This window comes from Candoia aspera, chromosome 2, assembly GCF_035149785.1.
Source record: "Candoia aspera isolate rCanAsp1 chromosome 2, rCanAsp1.hap2, whole genome shotgun sequence".
Lineage (NCBI taxonomy): Eukaryota > Metazoa > Chordata > Lepidosauria > Squamata > Boidae > Candoia > Candoia aspera.
Window position 1 is genome coordinate 201,322,095 of NC_086154.1, and position 18,024 is coordinate 201,340,118.

An 18,024-nucleotide genomic window follows, 5' to 3' on the forward strand; every position below is an offset into this window, starting at 1 on the left:
GTTAATGAAATATGATTCAGAAACAAAACAAGTTAAAGACTGTACGATTAAATGGAGGCAGAATTTAGATATAGTAATTGATATGCAATAATGGGAATTTCAAAGGAAGAAAAATATTAAATTTACACAAACAGAGAAAACTAGTATGTTTTACAATGGTGTATTACTCCAGTATTGATTGCTAAAATGGGCAGTTCATTCTTTAAAAAAGTTGGAAATGTAATGTATATACTTTCCAACATCAGGTTGGATCATTTTTCCAATTTGGTGGCAATGTTGTAAGGATCAACAATTTTGGAAAATGATTTATAATAAAATGAAATAAATTTTAAAAGCTGAATTTCCTTTCCAACCTATTTATTAAATATTACTACACCTTATATTCCCACAAAGTAGACTCAATTAGTTTTTACATGGTAACTGCTGAAAGGATACTATATGCTTCTTGTTGAAGAAGAATGGCTAATTAAAAGGTGGGAGTACCCTTGATGTCCAAAATAGCTTCATATTTCAAAGGTAAATCTGACACAGAATTCATTCAACTTGGAATCCATTTTTGGATTATAACTCTAAATGAGCTTGTGCCCCATCTTTAATGTGGGTTTAACATATTTACTTGGACAGATATACATTACTGTAATTCTTAATCTCATTTTATGATTTACACTGTGTTGCTGTCAATTGCTGTTGATGTTTCCTATATCATTCAGATTTTAACTATGATTTGTAGTTTTTAAAGTCGTGCATTTAGTTACTTAAAACTAATCAATGAAATAATGGAAACTTTAACCTCAATCTGTGATGCTTGTAAATTCCCTATTTATCCACTTTGTGCTATATTTCTTCCTGTGCGCGCGCGCCTTTCTTCTTTTCCTTAAAAATGTACCATTAAAAAAACCTGTGTTCAAGCATGCACCATAAATCATAACAGCCGTGGGACTACTTCTTGAGAAGACTTTTTAACCGGTTTTTACTCGCCCTCCCCTCCCGCACGCTCACACTCACCGTACGCACACTCCTTCCCGAGCGCTTCCACGTAAGCTTGCGCTATTCACGTTAGCCTTTGGGTTAAGGTCCAAACGGACTGGCTCGCGGCGTGAGCAGCTTGTCAGACAGCACCACCTTGTCGCGGACCTTAAAGTTCCCACTCCAAGGCCTAGAGAGGCTACTCCCCAAGCAACAGCGACAGCACCATCCGGTACCCCTCGCTTCCTCCTTTTATTTACATTCGTTCACTAGGCAACTACGAAGCGCTCCCGCCGCTGACAGAGAACCACCGCCTCCTTTGAGAGCGGCGCCGCCTTCGCCGGATGGGCCACCGAGCGTAGCGCGGTCTATTGACGCAGGCGCACTTGTGCCGCGTTTTTCATCAGCGTTTCCTGGCGGCGTTCACGAAAGCCGAGAGCGGGAACGGAACAAGGAAAACGGCGACGAAGATGTGTGATTGAGAGCGTAATTTACACTGACGTGTACACTTCACCCGATTCCACTGCCACTGGATTAAAAGTACAGCGGCGTGTGTGCAAAAAAGAGACGCCCCTGCTGAAAGGCGCTATTTCCGAGACGGTAATTAAACAACTAATTCGGCAAGGTGGAATCCTCAGCTGTCACGGTTCCCAACTGTCCTTGTTGATGTCGCTTTAGTGGGAGGTGCAGGCATTGCTTGCTCTGGAGAGACATGACTGAGAAACGCAACCGCACCCCCCTCCCCTACTTGAAAGCCGTTTGAACAAATCACCCGTAAAATCAAGCTCAGGAATGGTTTATCTTCCTTACATGACGCATGAACGTTGGAATCTTTTCTGCGAAGTACCACATATAAGCAGGAAAAGTCCATGATTTGACGAGAGAAAGTGCCTACCTCAATGTCTGATGTCTGCGAGCAGAGGAATCAAAGGATAAAAAAAAAGTTCTTTGCGCTGAGGTCATCTGGTGATTTTCTGCACAAGGTCATGTAACTTTTAGGCAATCCTACAGAAATGGTTTGCCATTGCCTTCTTCCAGGATTTTTAAAAAAAATTATTTCCCATTTTAGCTTACAGTCCTGAAATTTCCTGAAAGTCTCTCATCCAATTACTGCTTAATCTTCTGAATCAACCAAAGTCAATTACAGTAGATGCTGCCACTTAACTATGTACAAGGATCAAGTAATGTTTTTTTTTTAAAATCAATAACATTTTTGTTAGGTCAAGCTTTTAAAATACCTTTAAATATTGCTGACTGCTTTTTTGTTGTTGGTCTTGTTCTTTAGTTGTGATTTTGGACATTTTTTTTAAGCCTTGGGTACAAACTTTGAATCAATGTTGCTGAATGGTATTACAATGTTTTGAAGAAAATCATCTTTGGTGAGCAGCACATAACTTCAGAAGGTACATCAAATGGTAAACTGAAATGGTTTTTACCTACATGCATGTTCATATATACATACACACAAATAATTTGATTACAATACTAATGTATAAAATATCTTTTCATTTTATGTGTACAGTATCCAGATTTTTCACTTACACCATTTCACACCTTTTTAATCAAACACATTAAACAAATATATTACTTACAGAATCGGGATGTAAATCTATGCATATGCAGGAAAATGCCTTTTTTCTGGTAAAATGGACATTAATGATCAGAAACTGGCAAGTGAATACATGGGCAGCTATGCCAAGATTTTTTTAAAATTTCAGATGTATATATAGAAAATTTAGAATTTGACGCTTTATATCACTATCATTTATAAATGGTATTAATAGTATATAGAACGTACACAATGAAAAGGTATTCCTTTCATATCTTCTCGATGATTCCGAGCATAGTCCCATAGGTAATAATCAAGGAGAACGGCATTGATCTTTTCACTCATGTTCTCACCTTTCTTTTTATAAAGGTCAAGCAAACAGCTGCAAATGAGTTCACAACACCAAATAGCACAACCTCGAATCTCCACTTCATGATTATCTCCAAACTGGAACATATGCCCTGCAAGATATGGAAGGACCAAAGAAATTAACATGAATAAAGAAAACGGGGGATATTAAGAGGAAATACCATGTATACTCAGTAGCTGTTTTAATCAATGTACACCTAACCTTTTTTAATCAGAGTAATTTAAGTTACATATTTTCAGTATGTTAATCTGCAAAAGCAAGATTCCCTCCTAACATTCTCTTTTCCTAATTAGGGGCCAGCTGTGCCCACCAAAGAAGATATTTGATAGCTCTTCTTGAGTCATCTTCTTGGAGAAGAAGGCATGAAATAAACTACTGCAATCTCAAAAAGAAGAAAACTCAACTCAGCATGCTGATCAGATAAGAGCCATAGATTTCTGAATGGCAGGAGGAACAATGATGTGGGAGGATTAGGAAAGGTGGAGAGCCAAGAAAAATAGTCTAACAGGCTGAAGAGTGAATTTCCACAGGCTGGATTAAATCCATAAATGGGAGATTCCTAGTGCTTTTGATGTATATTAATAGGGAGTAAAGGTCATTGAATAAGATTTACTAGAGTTTATTTTGGAATAGACAAATAAGCACAACACGATCAGTGGTATATTTAGCAACAAACAGAATTTGTAAGCAAGCCAATAGACCTCCCTGATAAAGCTAAACAACTATCTGCAGCTACTGAACTACTTGAAAAAAATCCCAGTCATGGAACTGCAGCATGGGCAATCATGTATTTAATAAACTTTTGAAGACAAACTTTCAACCCTTATAAAAGTTCATTTTTCAAATGGATTGATAAAATCAAATGTTGTCTGCTATTGTTGAAATACAGTACAGTAAGATTAAAAGTTTTATAGAGATAAAACAGGATAAAGCTGAACCCTAAGAAGGTAGAATTCCTGTTCTCAGTAAGCTCTGATGTTATCTCTCAAGGGGAAGACACTATCCCCGCACGAGCAAGTCTGCAAGTTAGGATCCTCCTGGATTCACAGCTCTGCTGGATCGGCAGGTGAAGGCCACAGCTAGAATGCCATTGCTCACCTTTGGCTAGTGTACTAATTGAAGCCCTACCTGGAGTACAATTGCAATGGTAACTCATGCCCTCATCAGTACTCTACATGGGGCTGCCTTTGAAGATCACCCAGTAACTCCAACTGGTAGAAAATATGGTAGCAGGTGTTGGTTGCCAGAAACACCTTATACCTGTGCTATGGAACCTGTATGTGTCGCCAATAAGCTTCTGGGTGAAATTCAGAGTCTGATTTTCACTTAAAAAACCTTTCATGGCTTCCCAGCTAGGTTTCTTCAGAACCACCTTCTCCAAATAAAATTGGCCTCCCATCTAATACCCAAGTTCTGAAAGAAGTTGTTAGTTGTTCCCTGCTTACATGACACGAGGAGGGCCAAGGCCAGGCACTGCTTTTTGTTATGGTTCTGGCATTATGGAATAGCCCTCTAGATTTTTTAAAATTATTTTATTAGATTTAAACACTACCTGACTCAAAAATGACTCTGGGTGGCTTACAATGTCAACAGCCAAAAAGGTACAGTAAAAAATGGATTGTCATCTAGATATTAGTCTAGCCCAGTGGATTAAGATGGCAGTTGCAACCTCATGAATGAAGCCCTGCCCCTTTGTACATGCAAGCAACACTGACACTCATATAAGGGGTTTACTTCATGTCACAATTGCTATCTTGACTTTTGACTCATGTAAACACTGCTGTTAGAGAGGTACATGGATGGATGGATGGATGGAAGCTGAGACTGGGTAAGCCACAAGTGCACATGGATTGAGTTATCAGAAAAAAAAAAGTAATGTCTTATCAATCAAATTCCTCATGTTCATCACTGTTAGAAATAGTTTAAAAATGAAAGCTCTTGTTTCCTAGACAGGAAATGACAATCTATAAATGAAATACCAGAACAGAAAATTTGGCAGAGAGGAACCATTAAAATCTTCCTTTTCCCCTTTATTTTTTTCTTCTACAGAATGAAAGTGAAAAAGTAAGCTATTCAGCACTGTCTTTTGCATTTATACTCCAAAGTAAGTCCCACTGAACTCATTGGGGCTTACTCCAAGGTATCTGCATAGGACTGTAGACTACTTTCATGGAATGGGTAACTCGTAATAGAATTTACCCTCTAATAAGTTTATTTCTCCTGTCTTTTTAATGTACGTCAAAGGGCTACTGGTATAAAGTGGCAGGCAAAATAGAAATCCTTCATGATCATGAATAGTTTAATACCTTTTTTAAGTTTGTTCATTACTTCTTCTGAATATCTCATTGCTCCTAAATAAACAAGAACTTGTGGTATCCTATAATCAGCAAATATAGTCATTCTGGAAATATCACTGAAGCAGCCATCTCCTTTCCCTTCCAGCACACTCCAGGTGTCAGCCACAAGGATCTGTGCCCGTTTGTAAAAAGCCACCTTTCTACCCTGGTAGGAAAATGGGGAAAAAATTAATTAGAATGATTGAAAAATTATTTCAGCAACTGAAGAGTATATAGCTCAGGGTTGAACTGTGGGGTTGTTGGTGCTCTCTGAGCTTGTTTGCTTGCAGACTTTTCATTACCCAACTAGGTAACATTATCAGTCTGCACTGATGATGTTGCCTAGTTGGGTAATGAAACGTCTCCAAGCAAACCACCAAGCTCAGAGAGCACCAACAACCCCTTATTTCAATTTTTAGTATGAAGGTTTGCTATTATGACTTTGCTACCATCTCACCATCTGGATTTCTTTATCTTTACAGTAATGTTTGCATTTCTGTAACATACAATGAAAGTCAGAATGAATTGTTTACCTATGTAAGCATCAACTGACACTTCACTCTATTCCATTACAGCAGTGTTTCTCAACCTTGGCAACTTTAAGATGTATGGACTTCAGCTCCCAGAATCCCCCAGCCAGTAGTTAAAGTTGCCAAGGTTGAGAAACACTGTTTTAAAAAGTTTCTGGAAAATTAATGTGAAAGGTTAGGGTAACAATTATAAACTCCAGACACAATGTTCTAGTTCACAATGTTCTCAAAACTGTAGTATATCTTATTTATATTCAAGATTCACGATGAATAAATTATTCTCATACTTGCTTAATTTTTGCTTTTACAATTATATGCATTTTTCTTATGGAATGTATGATAAAGTGTCCATTAGCATTGCAAAGGGAAGGAATTGGCATGAAAAGTGCTACATCCAACTCATCTCTTCTTTGTCAATTATATAATAGGCACTATTTAGGAAGACACAGTAGATAAATGTTGCTCCTATACTGCTAATTCTAAATATAAAATGCTTATTTTTATTTACTAATATAATGAAATGAAAATGCTTTTGGATTAGACATTGCAACCAACAGAAAGGAAGTACTGTATCATTACTGATTTCTACTCCCTCTGCAGCACTCAGCATTATTTTCCATTTTTTTCCTGAGAATCCTTGAAACCCTAAGGAGTAGATGGTGGTAGACATGGAAGACTTCATGTGGAAGAAGACACTACAAGTTCACTTCCTCTCTCATTCTGCCTACAAGGGGTGTCCACAGGGGCATGGTCAAAAAAGTCAAGATGGTGGCCTATGCCACCAAAGCCCCATCCCAATTGAAGTCATGGTCACCCCCCTTGATTTTTTTTTTTGGACAACCCCCTTCCCCCCACACATAGATGCACCTGTTTCCTACAGAAGACCTGTACTAGAGTAAGAACTGACAGAAAAAGCTTCACTGACAGAACACTGCCTTAAGATTAAAGTTACAAAGAAGGCTTTCTACTGCTCTATTTTGATCTTTATTTTGTATTGTGTTTTTTATGTGATGTTAGTTGCCCAGAGTTGCTACAGTGACATGGGATACACACACACAGACACACACACTTAATACAGATTGAACAAAAGAAAAAATTAAGATAGTTTCCTTTCATATATTATGTTTAAGAACAAAAGAAAGTAAAATTATTATGAATAAAATTATTTTTTATTAACAGGCTGAAATCCAATTCCTTTCCATGACATTGCCCACTCATACCCTCTCCTAATATGGCAAATGTGTTCTGCAAGATTTAAGTCTAGGAAAGTATGTTGACAATATGAAGAGATTCTAAAGCCCATCTAGTTGTAACAGTGAAGAATTTGGTTTGGCCTCAGAAGATGTAACTTACGGCATAAATGGTCAAAGATTCTGTTTTAAAGTTCCAGACCAATTGTATAAAAATAAGTGGCTTTATTTCTATTCTAGAGTTAGTTGTTGGTATGTGATTTCAAAATCCTGAACCTTGGGTTTAGAAAGCATTCAGTAACATCCTTCCATGTAAAGATTATACCCCAGTCATTTTTAGATAGTGAAATATGAAGCTTTGTTATAATAAATTAGAAATCATACATTTGAAAGATAGATATCTAAAATACATTAATGACCATTAAGATGGACCTCAGAAATCTAAGAAAACAATCTTCTGCACTTTGGTGGGGTTCATACATTGCTCAAAACTGTACACCATGTTTTATCAACTACAGAAGCTGTGTTCACCCAATGCATTAACCAAGAGATGACAGAAGCATTTTTACATCCTTCATATATAATACAGAAAGGGCCATACAGATCTGCAGGAAAAAATTAAAACAGACCCTTTGGCTTTGATGTAATCTTACAAAGAAACACTTCACTTCTGCTCTTGCGTATCAATACCCCATAGTCACATTACAGATTTTTACTGTTATTTCAACCATGTTATTCTTACCACCTTTCATTTCCAAATGAAGTGAAATACGATAGGCATTATATGAAACATGACAGGTCATATATGAGGAGGTTAAAATGCCAGACATAGGAGTGGGAAGACCCAGGATCAGGTCCACCCTCAAGCAAGAAAACCCCTTGGGTGACTCTGAGCCAGTCACTATATCTTAACACAAACCTACCCACAAGGTTGTTGCTCTATTAAAAAATGGGAGGAGAGAGCTCTATGTACGCCACATTTTTTTGCATTTGATTAGTTTTATTATTGCCTAAACATTGTGCAAAAATCAAAAACAGATGCAAGAAGATACAGTGTAATAACAACACATTGTAAAAAGAAGCATTCAATAACCCACTTCCCTTTTCATTTTTTCCCCAACCACTAACTACTACTTAGATTATTATAGTCTGCTTTAAACTTTTATGGTTCTTGCTGATATATACTTGAGTCACTTTTAAGTTGTTTTTAATCAATTTCTCTTTTTTTCAAAAGCCATATTCTAGCTTGCCTTGCTAACAAATATGTTGCATGTAATGGAGCCATTCCCGCTTCAATTTGGTTAGACTTCTGTTGTGAATACTGTAGTTACAGCCAAGTTCTCCGTTGCTGCATATTCTCCAATTTTGGCCTCCCAATACTGTATCATCAGCAAGGGTTCTCTTTTCCAAAGTATTGCCAAATGGATTCTTGCTGCCGTTATCATATATCTCAATACATTGTGCTATTTTTCATTTATACTCACTGGAATCATTCTTAAAACAAATATTTGTGGTTTCAATTCAAATGTTATTTTCAAAATTCCCTGAATGTTTTGATAGATTTCTTTCCAGTCCTTTCGAATTTTTTGTATGACTACCACATATGATAGACTGTTCCTTCTTTTTTATGGCATTTCCAGCATTTATTGTTCTATGATTTATCCATCTTGGCAAATCAAAGAACAATTAATAGATTTATATGGAGTGGGAAGAACCAAAGTAAGATTCAAAATTTTGTGAGACTCAATAGAAAGAGTCTGACTAGCATTTCTTAATCTCAGATTGTATTACATAGCAAGCTATCATGGATAACATAATGGATAAAATTTCCAAATAGTAGAACTTCAATTATAGAAGGTACAGGCCTAGCTAATGGACTTCATAGGTATCTACGATATAAAGAAACAAAAGAAGAATCTGAATGGACATATAAGACAAACTTTGTTAAAAATCTGGACTCTTTTAAAGGCAAGGATAAGTCTGGCAATCTTACAATTAGTATGACTATCAAATGCTTTTTACTCTAAGGACAAATACAGTAAGAAAGACTTAATCACATATACCAATATGACATATTCTGATTCAGGAAACAGATTAAAGGCACAAGAATTGCTCCATGAAAGAGATTAATGAAAACAGATTTCATTAATCTGTTTTTAATGAAACAGATCAAAGGCACATGATTACTCCATGAAGTAATCCACCATGGTTAATGTATTTGCAAATAATTGTAAAGATACAGGTAGTCCTTGGCTTATGATGGCAATTAGGACTGGAATTCTATCACTCAGTGATGCGGTCATAAAGCGCAATGTCACATGATCGTGTCACTTAGCGATAGCAGTTCTGGCAGTCCCAGTTGCTGTTGTTAAGTGAGGAACACACGACTGCGACTTCCAACTTCCTGCCAGCTTTCCCACTGAGTTTGCTTGTTGGAAGCTGGCAAGGAACGTTGGAAATGTGACTACAGCTCACTGCAACATCATCATCGTGAGCTGGACACTGAGCACCCAGATCGTGATCACATGACTGCAGGGATGCTGTGATGGCTGGAACGCTGAGGACCTGCCTTAAGTCCTCCTCATTCAGTGCGTAACTTTGAATGGTCGCTGAACAAATGGACGTAACTCATGGACTACCTGTAAAAAGTTATCTTAAAAAAATAAAAAAAGGAGGGACCTTGAGAAAGATGACAGAATTTGAGACACTTATACAAAACCAAGATCACCTATTAGGTTGTATTTATAAATTATTACTGAAATACGATACAGAGACAGAACAAATAAAACATTGCATGATAAACTGGATGCAAACTTTTAGAAAAGTAATCACAGTGGATCAATGGGAACAGTTATGGGGGGGGAAAATCAATTAAAATTTTCTCCAAGCTATAATTTAAGGGAAAATTTGTATAGAATCTTTTATAGATGGTATGTAACTATGAGCTCACAGAGAAAAGTGAACGGGGTGTAGTGGAATAAATGAATAAACTAAGAAAACATTTATAGAATTTATCGAAACAATCAAAATAACCTGCTATGTAGTATGTAGAAAAGTATCTGCTTTATGAACATAATCTCATCCTGTTACAAACTTATTCTCAAGAGCTCCTAATTCAATTTTTTAAAAAAAATAATAGCATACAACCAAAACCCTCAATCTCTGCAGTTTAATACATTTTGCAAATTTGTTCCAACTGCCTTTGTTTAGCCAGCATAGAATTCTAACTGCCCACTACAAGATCTCATGTTAGAAAATGCAATATTGTCAATTGAATCAGTGAGCACCCAAAAGTCATAGCAAAGTATAGATTTACATCAATGGTATATAGCTGTGATTCTCCAAATCATAATACACTACTCATGACAACCCAACCGTACCATACAGCCCATAATTAACTGTCTTCAGACCAGACCAGGAAATGAACTACATATGGAGGCTAAAACTACTGTTACTGAGATTGGCTATAACAACAGAATCTTGCAAGTCTGATTGGGCTGTACCTCCTCCTCCTTACAGTTCAATGAATCAGGGAGGTGTCTGCCCGAGCCACTTCCAAATATTATCTTGCTGTTCTGGATTTAAAAAAATGCTTCAGCCCCTTTTCCCTAGTTAATGGTTTCTGCATAACTCTGTCAAGGTCATCTTCCCTACTGTCTATGCTAACATATTATAGTCATTTTTAAAATCTGATTTTATTTGTTAATATGGATAGATGGATGAATAGAGGGATAGATAGATAAGTTCAAGGATCCAGAAATCTTAGTTAAGAAAGTTTAAAAGTGTAAACTTCTACTAATTTTACAAGAAGCAAAAAACACTGAAAGGATATTTACTTTTAATAAACATCTATAGAACTATACTGTAATTCTGATTTGGTATATGTGTGAATTGACAAATCATGCTTTATAATCAAAGTCAGAAACATGTATAAAGCATATTATACAAAACAAATATATTAATCAAGTTTCCAAATAAGAAACTTATTATTTATTTATTATGTTGCCTGCTACAATGACTGTCCCTCATAAAACACAGAGACACACAACTCTAAAATCTTATGGCTCCTTAAACTCTAATGCCTTTATTAACATACAGGTTTTGAGGGATCCAAATCCCTTTCATCAACTCTATTTTTTATTTGTGTTTTCAGAATCTTTTTTGTTTTGCCTTAGGTGATTCTCAGCCATAATCAGATTTTAAGTTTTTCAAAAAACAAGATATCAATGTTTGACTCTTCTTTTGAGTGGTTTTTGAGAATGATATGTTCCTGGAAAACTTCTCAGCACTAAACAAAATTTAATTAAAATAATTTCCCCATTCCCACATTCTGCTTTCAGTCTGATGGTCCCATGGCTTGAACATCAGCAACTCTTCCCTGTCCCTTTTCATTTTTCTTACCACCTTTCCTGATGAAGAGCCCTACAAACTCAAAGTATTAATTTTGTGACTTTGGATATATTTAAAAAAGCTATGCTCTTATATGGATTTGCCTTCCCTATGGCCAACTCACTTTTGTTTTTCCTGAGTTGAAGTGGGTTTGGAAAAAAATAGTTTATATTAACTATATTTCTGACATAAAGCCTACATTTACAAACCACAGTCTTAGTTCTGTGGCTGATGCTGCTAAGAGACTACGGAGCAGAAGAATTAAAGACAGATAAGAAGCTTTAAATTGTTGTTTCCCTTATGGTTTGGCTTCTCAAATCATGGTTTTAGTTCCAAACTGTTAGAATATATTGTGGTTTGTTATGAGGCCAAAGCTGAACAATGGTTTTATTTAATCAGTAAAAGATGATTCTATGTTTGTACAGTCTTAATTGTATTTTCCCCACAAATTAATGGGTGGAGGAGTGATTCAGTTAAAAGAATAAATGTTTAAAAAATGAAAAGAAAATATTTACACTGAAAATCAAGAGGGATAAAGAATACATCTACCGTAATGAATGATCATTGTCACCATGACATAAATTCATCAAACATAATTCTCATAACACTTAATGATGGATTATAGGCCTGCCAGTATCTGTAGCAGTTTGGAGATATTGATCACACCATCAGTGGCCTCACTATCTAGGTGACATGTGCTGTGGTATTTTCCACTCTTCCATGGCGCCAAATGAGGCATCAATCTTTGCAGCAGCTCCTTGTCCATCTTTCTTGCCATAAAAATATGTAACAGAGTTGTTAGCTGAAAATACAGATTATTACAAACGGTAAGAGATTTACCTGAAATGTAGCCTCATCTCTAAAAGATGGGAAATATTCCACTATTATCTGTAATAATTTCTGGGCACTTTTCCCACTTTTCTTAACACAGGTGAGGAAAGAGCCCCCAAATTTCTCCAGCAGAATTGTTCCATCTTCATTTAACACACGCTGTCTCTCCTCGATTAAAGGCATGGGCACCTCTGTGTTGGAGCGAAAGACATGCTTCACCTGATCCAGGGTCATAGTGGCATAATAAGAAGCACTAGTAATGGGGATTCCTTCAGAAAGGACAACAAATAAAAACAATTATTAATTACATTTGAGATAATTAAAACATAAGACAAAGGAATTAGCAAATGTTCTAATCAGGAAACAGCGAAACAGAGTTTGTATGCACTGATTGTGGAAGCAACTAAACAATTTATTTCTCAGTTAATTTACCTCTGAATGTTAAAATACTGGACCTACTATTTGAATTATGATTTAATATACTTTTCTGTTCATATTAAAAAATTGTAAATATACACAATTTTTTAAAAATACTTTTCCACCTGTAGAAATTAATGAAGATAACTCAGCAGTTGAAGATTACCAGAAGAAGGAAGGAAGGAAGGAAGGAAGGAAGGAAGGAAGGAAGGAAGGAAGGAAGGAAGGAAGGAAGGAAGGAAGGAAGGAAAATGTTTCCTTTGAGTTGAGTTTGACTGTGGGAGGCTTCACAGACATGTCCGTGCAAGTTCTCTGGGTAACAGCATAGAAGCAATTTATCACTGTTGGTCAACCTCCAGCAGCCTAATCCTGCTTAGTTTTTTCTGAGCAAGATGAGCTGGATGCTGCCACATGCTAAGCATTCCAATGGGTACACGACCTTGCAAAACAAACTGTGGTTCTTGCAATTCTAAGCAACTAAAAGATCTCTGGTTGAATTGGAACTCAGTTACATGGGTGGAAAGAAGCAGAAAGGAGTAAACTAAATGTCTAGCTCATAGTAAGTCCTTGCAAGCATTTCTTAATTGCCGAACAAGAAATTATTATTTATATTTTATTTAGAGTCATTTACAGAAACAAATGATGTCTCTCAAAAGGGGGTGACTATACTTCTCCAGTCTTATTAAACCATTTTTAAATTCTTTCCTTAGTGCCCTCTTCCAAACTTTAGATTCTAATGCTTCTTCTAGCTGATATATATGTTCACAGATATAAATCAATAAAACGTCAACTTACTTTTTTCCATTAAAAATATCAGTTGTGGAAGTTAAATAATGTATCTGAATACCTGATGTTTAGGCTAACAAGAGGGAGACATTGCCTTTTCCTGCTAATGTCTACTTGTAAATTTCACAGAGGAGTGCATCTTACACAGCGCAGCCCAATTCTGTTGATATACCTCTCTATTAAAGGGAGAAGACTAAAAGAGAAGTTAAAATGAAATCTGAGAGACAGCTATCCAGTCAGGGCCAACCTCCTTCCATTACACTCCCCCAAGGCTTCTCTACCTAATACCATGAAGGCATCAGTTTAGTGGCCAAGTATCCATAACAGAGCAAGGCAAGGAGCATATAAATACTCCTTACAGTCATATTTTGATCCTTTTCCAACTAATGCTTTATGATAAGGTATGTCACGTGAAATTTCCCAATCTTTTTTTATTATTATTGAAAGCAAGTTCCAGGTCCCAATCCAGATTAAACCCCATCAGATTGGTAGTGAGAAGGCATCTGAGAATTAATCCTCCCCTTCTGCTATTGCAGCCATCTTTCTCCATATTCCTCCTTCTGGTAGAGAAAATTAAAAGGGGGAAAATCCCTCTAATGGGAAGGTCTTTATTTTATTTTTATTTTGTCTAATTGCTGATCTGATGGGCAGATTCTGGGAAGAAAAAAAGTAAGCCTAAATTGAGTCTTGATATTTCTGAACCTGAGAAAAAGGTTATTTTTATGCTACTCATTAAACGTAGGTTGCTTAACCAATGAAATGATTCATTGCTACATTACAACAAGAGAGTTTGATGGCACCATAAAGAATAACAAATTCATAATCACACAAGTTCCTGTAGACTACATTCTACTTCATGAAAGAGCCATGTTTATTCTATTGCTATTTGCATATCTGTAGTGTAAAGTCCAAACATAAATTCAAAGTTGAGCAGTATAATTTTGCAAAGAGGAGCAGCCCTTTGAGTGTACATCTAAGTCAATTTAATTCAGAAAACTAACCTTCATCAAGTGCTCTGTTGATGGCAGCACAAAGTGACCAATAGCCACTATAAGTCTTGCCTTTGTATTTCACCAAACATTTATGGTCTTCGTCTTCAGACCAAAAGGAAAAATTGAGTGCATCAGTAACGAACACCCAGTTCACTGAATCTTCACTTGCTGCTTGAGGGTTTAACTCATGGGAAGACTTCCAGCCAGCCACACTGAATTCTTTCTCTGTGACTTTGTCAAACAACATCTCTGCAACCTTTTGTACACCATTATCTTCAATGTATACATCTTTGCTGTTTTCTGCTATAATCTTGGCAGATTCTTTAGGATTTAAAACTGCTTCCATATTTTTCCTTGTTTCTGAGTAAGTGTGATAAATTGGCTCTTAGTCTTTGACCTGTAAGTACAGAGTTGACAGAATACAAGAAAGATATATAATGTTCATTCTGTTGACAATCAGGCTATCTTCCCCGGTCTTTCCAAATTTTAAGCAATCCTGTACATGTTGATGCAGCAATAACTTCTATCAGTTTAACAATGCTTACTCTCAAGTGTGCATACAACTGCACCCTTCACAATTCAAAAACATAAAACTTTTCTGTTCTAAAACTAGCAGCATTTTGCTCAATCTTGGCAACAGTGTGTATTGTTCTTGAGGCCACTGTGAATGCAAAGCCTCTACCTGGCTAATTTTATGATATACTAGACAACCCTGTGACCCGTTGGGTCATCCTTTGAGAGAAAGGTAGTGCAGTCTGATGTGACCAGAATGAACATTAAATTTTAGGCTAACCATATTTTTTTTACCCCACTGCTGGACGGTCCCATGACCATCTAAGAAGAGTATTATCGTAAACAGAAAAACTATTGTAGTGGCAAATGAACTTCAATAATAAGTTAATATTTACTTATCTAAACAGATAAACAGAATGACCACGGTGGGCAAAAAAGCAGTGGGAGCAGGAGCAACTTCCGACTTCCTGCCAGCTTCCCCATTGACTTTGCTTGTGGGAAGCTGGCAGGGAGCATCAGAAATCATGATCACGTAGCCATGGGGACACTGCAATGGCCACAACTTTGCGAATAAAACCGGTCTGAACATTGTGGAAATTTCAATTCCACAGGAGTAATGGGTCCTGGATATTTCACGCATTCTTTAAGTCATCAGAGTTTAGGTACCTTGATTCAAAAATTGTTGCGGTATAATGCACCGCTTGGGCTAATTTGAGGGTACAAACAGATAAAGACAATGAGAGTTTTAGTAGTACATAGATTAAAATATCAAAACATTTTCCTATTGAGCCTAGCCCAAATTGAAGAGGATGAGAGAATAACACAAAAGTCATACAGGCGGATACACACTCATCGCCTGACTGTAGCACTTTGTTTTTCTTTTAATGATCAAACTGTCCTCACAGACAAAACATTGAAAACATCAGTTTTGTAGCATCACAAACATACCACTTTCCAAAGAAATCAAACTGTATGTTGAGATTTCAAGTGATAAACAGAGGGATACGTGTGAAAACGAGCACTTAGATATCCAAGAAATGGGTGAGAAGTGAAGCTTGTGCTTCCAATGATATTTCTGACAATTCTTTCTTTCAGAGCCCCTTTCCCCAAGTCAACCACAACACTATTTAAGCTTTCTCCAAAGGTACAAGAGATAGTAGATTGAACATGCAATATTATCTGATTTCTGTCTCAGAGGGCAAAATTGCAAAGGGAGGATAAAATGTAAAATCTTCTCCAAGTTGAACCTGACTCTTTGAGACTTCATGGACAAAGTCTATGCCACTGATTTCCTCCAACTTTCGTTTTGTTTACCTTCTCAGTCTCACCCCTGCCTCTTGTCTTTTAAGAAGGGCTACCAGATCTGGGCTGCAAAAAATTGGGAGGACCCCTGGATGGCAGCAAAGAGTTAAGTGTTCATATTCCGCTGCAGCCATCTAATGGATAGTGTATTCCTATTTTAAACAGCCAGAAAAAACCCAAGCCATGGTTTCCTATAGAAATAAAACTAGTTGTGTCTATCCTGGAGGCTTTAGCTCCTCCCACTGATTGCACTGATTGTGTCGGTGACCAATATTCTGATTTTTAAAAAACCTTTTCCCCGACTTGCCTCAGTTGAAAGCAAATATTCTCTCATAAAATGGCCAAAGCAACGTCTTTTTATCAGAGGGAGATTTACGTGTTAGTGAATGCACGAATGGCAGAGATGAAGCGATCACTGATAGAAGGTGCTCCTACTCTCAGCGAATCTAGCAAGCAGCTTTCTCGAACAATAGACGTGAAAAAAGTTCCAGCCCCATTCCCCAACCCCCGGCAACGATTCGCACTTTCACGGACCGCTTTAGGAAATCTTGCTGCTAAATAACAGCGAGGCCACTTTAGGTCTGCACTTTTTCTCCACATCAGAATTCTGAAATGTTGATCTCCCACCAGTCATCTAACACACAAAGCGGCGCGGCCAGAAGCGGAATATCAGCAGCGGTGCTTTTTGTCTGCCAAGCCTATCCGATTCCTTTTCATCCGCAGGCGCCAAGTCTCATTCAGATGGATATTTGACTCTTGGCTGCTTCTACGGTGTTCATGAGAGGCAGGAACGAACAAAAAGTTATTTTCCTTGTTCTCTATTCACATGGTCTAACAAGGCCTGGCTAGGGATCTCAGGCCTACGGAAAATACCCGGAAGTAAGCAGACTGCTAGCAGAATGTCACAACGTATCGCCGAGAGGCTAAATCCGTCTTACCTCTACAAATACACGATTTTCATACACTATCTCAGCAAACACACGAGTGATCTCGCACCGATCTCCATCGACAAAAAACGGAGTTTCTTCTTTCAAGTTCCTTTCTCCAATCGTCCTTCCTTCACTCTCCAATCAGAATGGACCATATTTGCATAAATTAGTGCAGAACTCGAACAAGGCAACCGGATATCGGCGCCAGTCGTAACATGTTTTATCTTGCTATGATACATGTATTATATTTAATTACTATCAGCAATGTCCATGTTTCGCTGTATTGTCTGGAATGGTGAATCCTTGGGTCTTTTTTTCGGCGGACTCCTGGCGACCGCACCAGCAAGTGCACGCGGCATTTCAGGCGTTTTCCAAAAGTGGCCTTCTTCCCGGGGCATAGAGGTGGTGACTAGCCCGAAGTCATCCCGTTGGCTCTGGGCCTAAGGCAGAACCAGAACTTTAAGTCTCTCCACTTCTGATTCCTTAACCATTGAATCAAAGCGGCTCTTAAAAGTTTGAGGGGGTGGTGACTTTCGAGTCAATCTTGACTCCTAGCGACTCCGTGGCAAAGCCCATGCAGCTTTAAACAGGAAACTTCAAAAAGTTTTCAGCAAACTTCTGTAGTTTGTAACCGGATCCTTTCTATACCAACATGCAGGCCCCAATGGTTTTAGGTGTTTCCTATTACATTTTAAAAAATCTATCCTAACTTGAAACTGCAGGGACTTTTTAAAGTTAAGACTTCCTCCCTGCACAGGGAACACTCACTTGGAAACTCCATTCAAAAACTAAAAACCTCACTAGTATCAATCGTTTAAGAAAGTCCCACTGATTTCAACAAGGCTTACTTGCCAAGATAATGTAAAACCAGACTGTTTTGCTTATACAACCTTGAGTTTTTGCATGGTCTTTTTCGGAAAGTAA

The 18,024-nt window shown here is 37.4% G+C and overlaps 1 protein-coding gene across 1 annotated transcript; it reads right to left on the reverse strand.

Moving 5' to 3' along the window:
• Positions 1 to 2,451: 2,451 nt before the first annotated feature.
• Positions 2,452 to 17,238, reverse strand: QNG1 (Q-nucleotide N-glycosylase 1). The gene is made up of 5 exons (XM_063295185.1): positions 17,110 to 17,238; positions 14,366 to 14,753; positions 12,171 to 12,430; positions 5,192 to 5,387; positions 2,452 to 2,976 (listed from the first exon to the last, which is right to left on the reverse strand). Exons 2-5 carry the CDS (start codon positions 14,700 to 14,702, stop codon positions 2,744 to 2,746), a joined length of 1,026 nt encoding a protein of 341 aa, XP_063151255.1. The 5' UTR covers positions 14,703 to 14,753; positions 17,110 to 17,238; the 3' UTR covers positions 2,452 to 2,743.
• Positions 17,239 to 18,024: the final 786 nt, after the last annotated feature.